The sequence below is a fragment of the Entelurus aequoreus genome, linkage group LG23 (genome assembly GCF_033978785.1).
Source record: "Entelurus aequoreus isolate RoL-2023_Sb linkage group LG23, RoL_Eaeq_v1.1, whole genome shotgun sequence".
Classification (NCBI taxonomy): domain Eukaryota; kingdom Metazoa; phylum Chordata; class Actinopteri; order Syngnathiformes; family Syngnathidae; genus Entelurus; species Entelurus aequoreus.
In genome coordinates this window covers 15,880,983-15,894,261 of record NC_084753.1, presented here as the reverse complement: position 1 = coordinate 15,894,261, position 13,279 = coordinate 15,880,983, and the positions used below count along the sequence as shown (strand labels likewise).

General features: G+C 38.1%; 1 protein-coding gene across 5 annotated transcripts in view; it reads left to right on the top strand.

Moving 5' to 3' along the window:
* rgs6 (regulator of G protein signaling 6) overlaps positions 1–13,279 on the top strand; it is a 220,425-nt gene that overhangs the window by 140,267 nt on the left and 66,879 nt on the right. For all 5 annotated transcript variants that reach the window (XM_062033753.1, XM_062033752.1, XM_062033748.1 and 2 more), the window contains one exon: positions 11,718–11,814. In XM_062033753.1, coding sequence (XP_061889737.1) covers positions 11,718–11,814 — 97 coding nt within the window. The remainder of the gene's footprint in view (positions 1–11,717; positions 11,815–13,279) is intronic.

Below are 13,279 nucleotides of genomic sequence, written 5' to 3'. Positions count from 1 at the left end.
TGGTCTCCGCCAGGGCTGCGCTCTGTCACCTATCCTGTTTGTGATTTTCATGGACAGGATTTCTAGGCGGAGTCGTGGCCATGGCGGAGAGGGTATACGTCTCGGGGGGCTAAAGGTTGCATCACTGCTGTTTGCAGATGATGTGGTCCTGATGGCACCTTCGGTTCGTGACCTTCAGCTCTCACTGGATCGGTTCGCAGCCGAGTGTTCAGCGGCTGGAATGAGGATCAGCATCTCCAAATCTGAGGCCATGGTTCTCAGCAGGAAACCGATGGTTTGTACAGTCCGGGTAGGGGACAGGACTCTGTCCCAGGTGGAGGAGTTTAAGTATCTCGGGGTCTTGTTCACGAGTGAGGGAAAGATGGAGAAGGAAATCAGCCGGAGAATCGGAGCAGCTGGGGCAGTATTGCAGTCTCTCTGCCGCACTGTTGTGACGAAACGGGAGCTGAGCCAGAAGGCAAAGCTCTCGGTCTACCGAGCTATCTACATTCCTACTCTCACCTATGGTCATGAAGTGTGGGTAATGACCGAAAGAATAAGATCGCGGCTACAAGCGGCCGAAATGAGTTTCCTCAGAAGGGTGGCTGGCATCTCCCTTAGAGATAGGGTGAGAAGTGCAGTCACCCGAGAGAGACTCGGAGTAGAGCCGCTGCTCCTTCGCTTGGAAAGGAGCCAGCTTAGGTGGTTCGGGCATCTCGTGCGGATGCCTCACGAGCGTCTCCCTAGGGAGGTCCTCGTTGCACGTCCCACTGGGAGGAGGCCCCGCGGCAGGCCAAGGACCAGATGGGGGGATTACATCTCCTCTCTGGCCTGGGAACGCTTCGGAATTCCCCAGGAGGAAGTCGCAAATGTTGCTCTGGAGAGGGAAGTCTGGGGGTCTTTGCTGGAGCTGCTGTCCCCGCGACCCGATTCCGGATAAGCGGTTGAAGATGGATGGATGGATGGCCCGCCACGAAAGAATTAAGGCCGCTACAAATTTTGTAATTTTTTTTTGTATTTTTTTTTGTATTTTTTTAATTTTTGTCCTGTCCAGCTTCTCAGGCAAATCATATAGTTGATGTAGATGCCCCTATCGGCTGTTCAGATTTACTTTACAAAAGAGAAGAGTAGGATCAAGATTTTTGGAGCTCTTTGTTCAGTGGATCAGATGTTTGATGAAGCTTTGTGTCTATCTACCACCACTACTGTTTTCTGTTTATTTGTTACTGACTGTGGCAGGACACCTCTGCCTCTGTTTCACTTTATGTTGCTGGTAAATAATATGGTTGTAGTAGTAGGCTAAAGTTAAATTATTTAGTATGCACTAATTAAAGGGGCAGAGCTTTAAGAGACATTTTCGCTTTTATATTTTTATAAGACATAATTTTTGTAAGAACCACAATTAATAAATATATTTCAGTGAATAACTTATTGTTCAAATCTGTATATAAATATGTACATAAAGTGTTGTAATTATATTGTAAAATGGATGAATGGATGGATGGACGTTTAAAACAAAACTGTTATTATTAATTAGTAAGTATACATTTTTTGAGCCTTTTCAGAGAAAATCATATCATTGTAGTAAATGTGTGCAAATTACTCGATGATGTCATGGTGGCCACGACCATAGCCACACAGGTATCTTGGCAGTTTATGGGAAACACTGAATCTCCTCACTAATTTTTTCACCGGAGGTAAGCATTGATCTGATCCCTGACCGCCTTTCAAGTAACCATATGTGGTCAAAGTCAAAATAAATGGTGTGATTATTATTAATCAATTACATAAATGATTAATGCGATCAGTTAACTTTGACAGCCCTAATAGAAATATAATTAAGTCTTTCCCAGAGATGAACAATTTATTTGTGTCGGCAAGGGCGTGGCTAGCAGGGCGTGGCCTTGTCAATATGACGTCATGGCTATGACACAAGCATCTTTTTAGAGAATTGTATACATATAAAGACAAACCTGTGTAATTATTGTTTAGCTGTATTTTTCAACTGTATTACTACAATGTAACAATAGGAATGGGTACTGAATACGGTACTTTTTTTGGCATCGACCGAATACCGATTCATGTAGAATTAAACTATGCCTTGGTACAGTATCTGGGTTGCGCGTGACGTCACGCCAAGTTGACGCACTTCGGCCCTTGGCAATCACTCTAGCGGACTTAGCCAAACTACCTCTAGGTAATGTTGCAATTTTCAGTGCCAACAATGAAATTGACCAAAGAAAATTGTATTTAAAGTAAGTCTCCACTTTTCCAAAAACAAAAAAACCACACTCTACACCAGGGCTATTTAACTGGTGACTTGGTGGCCGCTATGTTGTCATTTCCTGGCCGGATTTGGGTTCAGTTCAAAACTTGGGAGACAAATATTCTTGCAGCAAATACCTAAAAGCACTAAAGTGCTCTTGTTGGACCAGTGTTAACACATTGGAAAATCCTTGCATTGACATTTTAACCTTGCTAGCAAACAGAACACTGTGCTTCAAACTTGTGACTTACATAACTGAGGAGTTCCTTAAGGAACCCCTTTATGTCCTACAATATAATAAGATGTACTTCAGATGCAGTCAAAACTAGAAATAATTTGTTTAACTTCCTTTTTTATACAAGTGGTTTTCCTCAAGGTTCCACTTTAGGTCCTATCTTTTTCATCATTTGTGCTCGTCAACTTGTGGCGCACAGGTCAAAAAACTTGTGTGACTCACATTTTTACAGCATATTCTGAAAAGGCTGTCATAGAGGTTGTCCTGACTAGGTTGTTTTTTTTGCAAAAAGTCATTAAAAACAACGGATTGCTCTTGTAAATTCACCAAAATCATATACATACAAAATAAGACTGATGGTGAAGGGACAAGTCCGGCCCTAGGGTCCCTAGTTTTCTAAAAATGTGGCCCCCGAAACAATTTAGTTGAACATCCCTGCTATACACTACTGCCATCTAACGTCTTGGACTTGCAACTGTAATTGCTACTTAATGTCATTAACAGCAAATGAGACAATATAACAAGATATATAAATAGATCATAATCAGCTGTTTTTAAATGTTGCAATAAATTGAGATTGTATTGTCAAAACCAATTATTTGTTAACACAAAAGTACCAAAAATTGGTACCATTGAATACCATTATCGATTCCCAGGTTTTTGGTACCATATCGGTTCAAATGTGAACGGTACCCATCCGTAAATGTAACACAGATTGCACTATGCACACCCCTGGTTTATTTACATATATTATTCTGACCTCTCTGAATTTTGGAATTTATTTTGGCAGATATATAAGCAGTCTTTTGAATTAGAGACAAAAAACTTAAAATTTGAGGTTGGTTATTTATAGTCTCCACAATGAAGTTACTGTAAAACTAAGCACAGAAAAAAGTTTAGTAATATTAGGGTTGTCCCCCCAAATTTTTTTTTAGATAAATTCCACTTCTTATTTGTAATGATTCTTCATCGATTAAAAAAAAATATATATATATATATATTTTAATCTGTCCTGTGCAGCCACTTAACCAAACAATATTGTTGATGTAGATTATTATATCTGCTGTACAGATTTACTTTAGAAAAGAGAAGTGTTGCATACTTCTCTTGTTGCCTTATTTGTATTTGACTGTATTAAATGTTTGGTAATCAATTTACTAAACAAAACCAGTTTTCTTTTAGGTTAAAATTGATCTAAACTGTTTTATCCATTTTATGGAGGAATATAGTTCATCGTAGAACTGGCACCCAATGTTATTAAAAAAGTATTGACTTTGAATCAAGAATTGTTCCTGAATCGAATCGAATTGTGTGGTGGCCAAATATTGACAACCCTAATTAATATACTCATGGAGTGTTAAATTAACAATAAGGTTTGTTATAAACTTAAAAAGGCAATTCAACCAGACATGATAAATGTTCACTCTTATGCTGCGAGTTTAATGCCAACATACAATGGACGAGCCCATTGACAGGCTAACAGAATAGCATCACAATCAGTTTAAAAATATACAATCGTTTAAAAAATTAGACTTTAACGCAATTAAATTGCCATAAAACTCAAATTAATTTCTATCTACAGACATATGGTCACCAAACTCTGTGGAAACAAACATTGACCATTAACTTTGTACCACTAGGCCAGTCTGAGACACTGCTTAAAGTAGAATTTACTTTTTATTTGGCGCAAGTTGTAGTCAACAAAAAGCTTGACACATTCAGATAAATAAACTCAGTAGTTTTTCAAGGGGGAAATAATTGAGAACCACTCGTTTGGTATATTTAATTTTTAAATTCAGAGTTTTGCAGCGTGGGATCAGACTGTCACAGTTCTGCAAGCAGGTTCTTTTACTCAGTCTGTCATCTTGACTTTCTCATCTAGGTGTGATTGCCACTTTTACGGCACAAAAGGACATGCAATCAGTGTGCTTCTGCACTCTATTGTGAAGGAGCCTGACAAGATGCAAATAGGGAGAAAAAAAATCTAGCTAAACCAGCAGTTGCAAATTGAAGTGAAACAATGCTGATGTTATATAACTATGAAAAATGTGTGCTGTTATAGAACGCCTGACAAATGAGGTCTTCTCAGCGTTCTGTAACTTTACACATAGGCCCCCAAAAAATGACTTTTGTGACAAAGTGATATGCTGAGTTAGCAAGTTACACAATAGTACAGAATACTATTATAAAAAAAACCAGAAAGAGGTCAAGTGTTCCAAAACTCAATAAACAGGTGCACTGTTTGCCAACATTGTTAAAGTGCGTGTAGCGTCTGTTAGATGTCTATGTCTGAGCAGTCATCTCGCCCCCCGGAGGCCCGCGCTGACATTTTCTCCCAGCAGGATGTATAAAAGTACCTGCCTTCCAAAACAAGCCACAGTGGTCATGCCCACAAACAGATCCTCGTGACGGCCAAGGATGATTGTCATCGTGTGGAAGTTAGGAATGCAAACGTGATCCCTTTTGCTCTGTGGTCTAATGTTCACTCTTGTATCCAACCAAAACATCCAAAATTAAGGACAATTCTGACAATAAAGTTGTGATTTTATATCAATAGTATTCAAATACTAAAAGGAGAATGAGAATAAGCATTGTTTTCCATCCATCCATTTTCTACCGCTTATTCCCTGGCCCTAGTGTGTGAATGTGAGTGTGAATATTGTTTGTCTATCTGTGTTGGCCCTGTGATGAGGTGGCGACTTGTCCAGGGTGTACCCCGCCTTCCGCCCGATTGTAGCTGAGATAGGCTCCAGTGCCCCCCGCGACCCCGAAGCATTGTTTTAATAAGTAAAAATGTTTACAAAACAGAGAAGATTGTACTAGTACGAAAAGAAAACACTTTAGATGAGGATAACCTTTGAGAGGAAATTTGACTAAATTAATAGAAGAACATTTAATGAGGAAGTGGTAAATTATACATTTTACAGGAAATAAACAAAAAAAAATACAAGAATATAAAGTATTAATATTAGGATAAATAATTGTAATTGTATGAGAAAAAAAGTAATAGTATTGTAAGAATGCAATTTATTTATTTACATGGGAAAAAAACAAGAATAAAATAGTACAGAGTACTAAAATATTATATAAACATGTTTAAAGAAAAATACAGCGTAGAGTACAGAGATTACATTTTAGTACAGAATTCTGAAAATTAAAATCATAATTTCAAAATAATAAATATTTCATAAGATTACAATGTTAATATAAGATTTTTTTTTTTATGACAAAGTGTTAATCTGCAGGAGTAAAATTGTAGATTTTGGATTAAAAATACTCATTTACAAGAATAAAGTACCCATGTTAAGATACAAACGTGAAATGTTATGAAAAAGTTGTAATATTGCAAAAGTAAAGCTTTAGTATTTTAGGAATACATTTGTATTTTCACAAGAATAGTTAAAATACACGTTGGGAAGACTATGTCTCCCGGCTGGCCTTGGAACGCCTCGGGATCCCCCGGGAAGAGCTGGACGAAGTGGCTGGGGAGAGGGAAGTCTGGGCTTCCCTGCTTAGGCTGCTGCCCCCGCGACCCGACCTCGGATCAGCGGAAGAAGATGAATGGATGGATAGTTAAAATAATGAGAATAAAGCTGTAATTTAAGATGGTGGGCAATTTTAGAAAAAGTTATATTATGAAAGTGTATGAAAGAATAACATTTTAATTATGGGACAAGGTTATAATTTTACAAAAATACTATTCAAATATTATTAATTTCAAATTAACATACAAGGAAATCTGACAATAATTAGCCAAGAATAAAGTGTTACTCATAAAAAATAAATTATATTGTTAAGAATTAATATTGCAAATTTTACAAGAAAAAAAAAACCCGATATAAAGTAGTAATATTGTTAACATAATTTTAAAGGAAAAATACAGTTTAGAGTACAGAGACTACATTTAAGTACAGTATTATTAAAAAAAGAAAAAAATAACTAATTTCAAAAGAATAAACATGAAAGGAAATTTGACAATAATTGGACAAGAATAAAGTGTTAAATTAATTTTAAAAAGCATTAATGAGAAAGAAGTAATATTGCTAAAATAAAACTTTAAAAATTACAGGAAAAAACACCCCAACAAATTTACAAGAATAAAGTACTAATATTACTGTAGGATACAAGGATACATAAAGTTCCAATATTTCAAAAATAAATTACAAGACTAGGTAAAAAAATATAATGGGAATACAACTATAACTGTATTTTTAGGGGCGGGGAATCACAATTTTACAGGAGTAAATTGGTAAATTTTTTAGAGGGAAAATGTAATTTCAAGATAAACATCGACTGCAGCGCATGGTACGTGCTGCTGAGAAGGTGATTGGCGGCAAACTCCCACCCCTCCAGGACCTGTTCTCCTCCAGGACCAGGAGGCGTGTGGGTCGAATCACAGCTGACTCTTCTCAACCTGGACACAAACTATTCTCCCCTCTCCCCTCAGGCAGGAGACTACGGTCCATCCAGACCCACACCTCCCGCCACCTGAACAGTTTTTTCCCTTCGGCCATCAGACACATGAACAATAACAAGATCTGATAGCTCAGTTACAGCTCATGTTATTCTATTCTGTGTTATATGTGTTTTATGTTACACGATTGCGCCAAGTAAAATTCCTAGTTTGTGAACCCGTTCTCAAACAATGGCAATAAAAACTCTTCTGATTCTGATATATTATGTTTTAATATTTGCTAGAATATGATTGTAATCTTATAAGAATAAAGTGGAAACATTAAAGAAATAAAGCCGTCTTTTAACAGGAAAACAAAACTTCGCGATATAGTTCTATTACGTATGTACCAACTCAAAACACTTAAATCTCAAAACAACCAACAACACCCATTGAAATTATTTATAATCAACAATTTAATTGGTGCCTGGCCCCTATAATAGCCCAATTTTAACATGTAACGTGCAGTTAAAAAGAAAAACAAACTTGTAGATAATAAATATTGTATGAAAAACATTTAAATAGAATGTAGTACTAACAACTACAGTAATTTAATAAAGTAATATAATAATGTACAGCATTAACCTTGGAGAGCAGACTTCTACGGCATTTCCTTCCAGCTGCTTCTTCATCAAACTCACCATCAGCAGCTTTTCCATATTTTCATGGATAAATGCCCACCGTTTAGATGTTATTTTAACAACTTTTGGCTGGTATTAGACTTCTTCTGCTACAGTATGGTACAGATGATGTGCTCTTACTGCTATGTTAAGTCGACTACATACTCCTTCATATTTTGATGATTTATTTCTTTATTCAATGAATGTCATCCACATCTGGTTGGATAGCACCATTATGTCGATCTCTAGCTATAAGCTAATGCTAGCGAGTGAAACCAGATGTGGATCCTATGGGCTTCGCTGTGACTTTTGTTATGCCAACTATTGGCAGTGCTTGTGCGTTACATTTTTGCTTGCAACCTAAAGCACAACAATTAGCTAAGAAACATCTCTTATCTTAAGTTGAGGTACCATATATGGAACTTTATTCCTTGCCCTCAAGGGGTTCGAAATGCAGCTGATTATTTGATGGAATGTGCTCCGACTGTGCTGAACATAAAACAGACTCATTAGGTATCATGGTTTCATCTTGCCATAAAGCTGTCACTCGTACTCGCGATAAACTCCGTTCCCTGGAAGAAATGGACAGAGCATCTTGTACTCAAAAACCCAACCATAATTAGGTCAGAGGTCTTTTATAGATCCCTGCTCGTTGCTCACAACACCATCCAAGTCTGGTAGGAACGGTGTGGCCACAATGTGAGAGATGTGCACTGACAAGGCAATGGCAGGCAGCCAGGAAGTGGTCTTCTAACGAGGATGACAGCTTGGTAGGAACAGAAGGTTCGTCAGTTGGAATTTCCACGCTGGCTCCAAACATCTGTGATTTGCTTGGAAATGTCCGCGTTTTTTTGTACCTGCTGCCGTGTACACATTTGTACCTTGTCTTATTTCCCCGTACACCCTCAAAGCACCATGCTTCTGTTGTGTAGCTGTTGACCCAGCGTGGGTGTCTGTGTCCTTCACACATTTATAAATCCTGTCTATAGCTGGAAATATCTTCACAATGATGAATGGTACAATGTGTGATGTTTGTGTTCTTGTGCTAAAAATACCCCCTTATTAATTAGGTAGTTTAGTTCCATTGTTAAACAACCAACATATGTAAACCGCTCTTTTGTATTTTTGTATGTATCCAAAGCAACTAACTTTTCACATCCCACTCTCTTGACACCAGTAGAAAAAAGTATGGTGGTGTTTACATTATACATTATTTTAAACTGAATATTTATTGGAATTGTTATGGATATTTAGGAACTTAAATACATCAAATCAATCAACTTTATTTATAAAGCACATTTAAAATTTTACCACAGGGGTAGCCAAAGTGCTGTACAATGGACAGGTTAAAAGATAACACAAGAGAAACGAGCAAACACAACACAAACAGAGCATGATAAAAAATGAATAACTAAAATAAATAGAACATAAAAACAGGTTCACAGCAAGTGTATTATGGGGCGCCATAACAGGATGGATATCACTCAGTGTTAAAAGCCATGGAATAAAAGTATGTTTTTAAGAGAGATTTAAAAACAGGAAGAGAGGATGCCTGTCTAATACTCAGAGGTAGGTCGTTCCAGAGCTTGGGAGCAGCAGCGGCGAAAGCTCTGTCACCTCTAAGCTTCAGCCTTGTGTCAGGGACCGTCAGTAGCAGCTGATCGGCTGATCTTAGGGATCGGGTGGGGCAGTAGGGCTGAAGGAGGTCGGAGAGATATGATCGAGCGAGGTTGTTTAGACATTTAAAAACAAATAGAAGGAGTTTAAAATTGATAGCATTGATTGAAAAAAATACATAGGTATCTAAACTTTAAAAAAAAGTATAGTTCCATTTTGTTAATAAATAAATTAATAATGAAAAATAAATGTAAAAACATAGTGATCATCATACTTGCCGACCTTGAGACCTTCGAATTCAGGAGATTGGGGAGGGGTTGAGGTGTTGGGGTTGGGGGGGCGGGGTTTGGTGGTAGCGGGGGTGTATATTGTAGCCCGGAAGAGTTAGGGATGCAGGGGATTCTGGGTATTTGTTCTGTTGTGTTTGTGTTGTGTTACGGTGCGGATGTTCTCCCGAAATGTGTTTGTCATTCTTGTTTGGTGTGGTCCACAGTGTGGCGCATATTTGTAACAGTGTTAAAGTTGTTTATACGGACACCCTCAGTGTGACCTGTATGGCTGTTGATCAAGTATGTCTTGCAGTCACTTTCGTGTGTATTCAGAAGCCGCATACAACATATGACTGGGCCGGCACGCTGTTTGTATGGTGAAAAAGGGGACGCGTCGACAGGTTGTAGAGGACGCTAAAGGCAGTGCTTCAACCATTACATTATACATTCTAAGACCCCAAACAAATTCTGATTAGAGTGTCTGAACTATAAAATTGCGAGTACTATAAGTTGGCATGTTGCGGGTGATCTACAGTCCAAAGATTGCGTGCACAATTGATAACAAGTGCAAAAGTGGTGCAGACCGCTCTATTTAAATGTATTGCATGTATTATTGGCCGGCACCATAGAAACACGTATTTGCTGCACATCTATGTCCTCCAACCTGTCTGTATTCTGTAGCCAACCCCCTTCTGGCGATATAAATGCACAATCTAGACTAGGGTTAAGTGATAAAACAATATTAGTTTATACCGCAATAGACACGTAATCGATATCAGTAAAAAGTGCGTTTGATAAAACGTAAAAAAACATTTTCTTCTATGACTGAAGAAACGGTAAGTTGCGAGGCATTTGCTCTGTGGTAATCAAGCAACGCAGGAAGTGATCAGTGGATGTGACTAGGGCTGCAACTAACAATTAATTTGATAATCGATTAATCTGTCGATTATTACTTTGATTAATCGATTAATAATCGGATAAAAGAGACAAACTACATTTCTATCCTTTCCAGTAATTTATTGAAAAAAACCAGCATACTGGCACCATACTTATTTTGATTATTGTTTCTCAGCTGTTTGTAAATGTTGCAGTTTATAAATAAAGGTTTATAAAAACAAGAAACAAAAAAAGTAGCCTCTGCGCATGCGCATAGCATAGATCCAACGAATCGATGACTAAATTAATCGCCAACTATTTTTATAATTGATTTTAATCGATTTAATCGATTAGTTGTTGCAGCTCTAGATGTGACACGCTAACAGCCAATCGGGTACTATCAGGTTTGGTTGCGCCAGATTGTTGTCTCGCAGTTGATTCTTTGCATGGAGTGAAAAGAGAAAGTACTGCAGAGAGCGAAGAAATTGTGGATAAAACAGGAAAAGTCACCTCAACAGTATGGCAGTTTTTTTAATTTTTTCAAATAGACTGTAGTCCAAACAACGTGGTCTGTAAATTATGCAAGGTGCTTGTCCCCACCAAGACCGGTAATACCACAGCACCTTAGCCACACTCACCCATTAGAGCACAGCTGTAACTTCCTGGTCATTAACCTGCAGAAAATAGTTCTTCCCGGGTTTCTTTGTTTACATTTTCACACTCTGCACTGTTTTGTTACACTTTATTAAGCATTTCTTACATATTCCTTTTTTTTTGCACCGTCATTTTTAGAGGTTGTTACATGTTCAATGCGATTTTAGAATGTTGTTTACATTGAGTCTTTTCCAAGCTTGTGTTGACATTTCATTTCCTTTCTGGAAGGGATTATATTCAGTGGAAGGTTACATTTTAAATATTTTTTCTCCTCGTACTTGTTTTGGATAGGTCATAAAAATGATCGATATCGACCGATAAAAAATACTTATACCGTGGTCCAGTTTTCAGCTATATCGCCCAGCCCTAATCGAGACAATAGAACATATTTTTAGCAATAGCCTCTCCCCAACCGTGGCGCCTTCATATGTACGTAACTTTGCCAAGTTTTCCCTAGCTTTGAACCTTGTGGTCTATACAAAGGTGTGGCTAATCTATCGATTTTTCTTTGCTAACGACTAAATTATGGAATGGATTAAAGTGCTCAATGTACTAAAATGATCCACTTTAAGAAACTGTTTTACAAAGCACAAGGAAGAAGAATCCTGATAAACATCTTGAACCTTATTAAAAAAGGAGACAATCTTACTCATCTCATAAAGGATGAGTAAATGCGTCAATGACCTTGCGTCATATACTGTAATTACGTTCTTGTTTGATGGCCTCTTTCTTTTCCATTTGTCTGCAGATCGAAGACATCGTCACTCTCATCCAGGATGAGACAGAGGGTGTTCCCATCAGGACGGTCAAAAGCTTCATGACAAAAATCCCCAGTGTTGTCACAGGTAAGCTGTGCAGTTGAGGGAATGAAATAGATAATTTAAAAAAGACAATCCCTTGCATTATGACTTGTCTTGCCTTGTCATGTTACTGCTTGAACCCAACAGTGTTCTCAGAGGCCTTTGTTAGCCCGGAAGTCATTCTTGCGCAACTCCGGTGCCCCTCTATGACATTTTCACTGGCTGACTCTGTACTTTTTTACTAACTAACACATTTACACCACAAGTCTATGTGCTTCTTTGAGTACAACTGCAAAATAAATCACCACGTGGCCAAAGACCGAATCCCTTAAATACCAACGGTGCCAGGTTACAGTACCTGCGTAGCGAGTGACATTATGCCCGGTTGCCGACTTAGCACTTGGTGATCCCTCCAGCAGCACTGAAAATGTGTTTAGCCAAACTACTTCTAGGTAACAACAAAGCAACTGACCAACGTAAGTACAGTAAGGCTACACTTTTCCAAAAATGCACTAGCTTGATGCTAATATACATTGGCTTTGCTATTGAAATGCTGCTGAATTGCATTAGCGATTATACATAGCGATTTCAAAACCTTCAAATTTGATTATGAAAATTACAACGAAGATGCACGTTACAATCAAACAGCTGGTGCGTAATAAGTAGAGGTGGGAAACTTTGGGCACCTCATGATTCGATTACAATTCAATTAAAATTATATTATTGATTCATCTTTAATTTATGTATATTAATGCACAATACGAAGGTCCTGGGCTCGGGATCTTTCTGTGTGGAGTTTGCATGTTCTCCCCGTGACTGCGTGGGTTCCCTCCGGGTACTCCGGCTTCCTCCCACCTCCAAAGTCATGCACCTGGGGATAGTTTGATTGGCAACACTAAATTGGCCCTAGTGTGTGAATGTGAGTGTGAATGTTGTCTATCTATCTGTTGGCCCTGTGATGAGGTGGCGACTTGTCCAGGGTGTACCCCGCCTACCGCCCGAATGCAGCTGAGATAGGCTCCAGCACCCCCCGCGACCCCAAACAGGACAAACAGTAGAAAATGGATGGATGCATCCATCCATCCATTTTGTACCGCTTTTTTTGTTTCACTAAAAAGCATTCATCACGTGCAACTTTTAAAACAGTGCAGAAACGGTTAAATTAATTCCCATTACATTTATTAAATTAATAGAAATGTGTGCAAAACTGAATAATAGGTGCCCTAAAACAAAGGAGCTGGTCAGATTTCTTGGTGAGGTGGCACGCAGAAGTCAGACACATTTTAGAACTGTCTGCCTTACTTTATTTACAAAAATAATTGATTTTTGACGTTTACTAATTTATTTTAACTGTGATGCATCTAAAAAAATATTATTTTCCCACCTCTTGTAATATGTACAAAACTTAATTTATAACACTTTTTAGGGTGCAACAAAATATTAGACAGAACTGAACTGACTCGCCAAAAAAACAAACACTAATACACAAATACACTATTGCCATCTAACG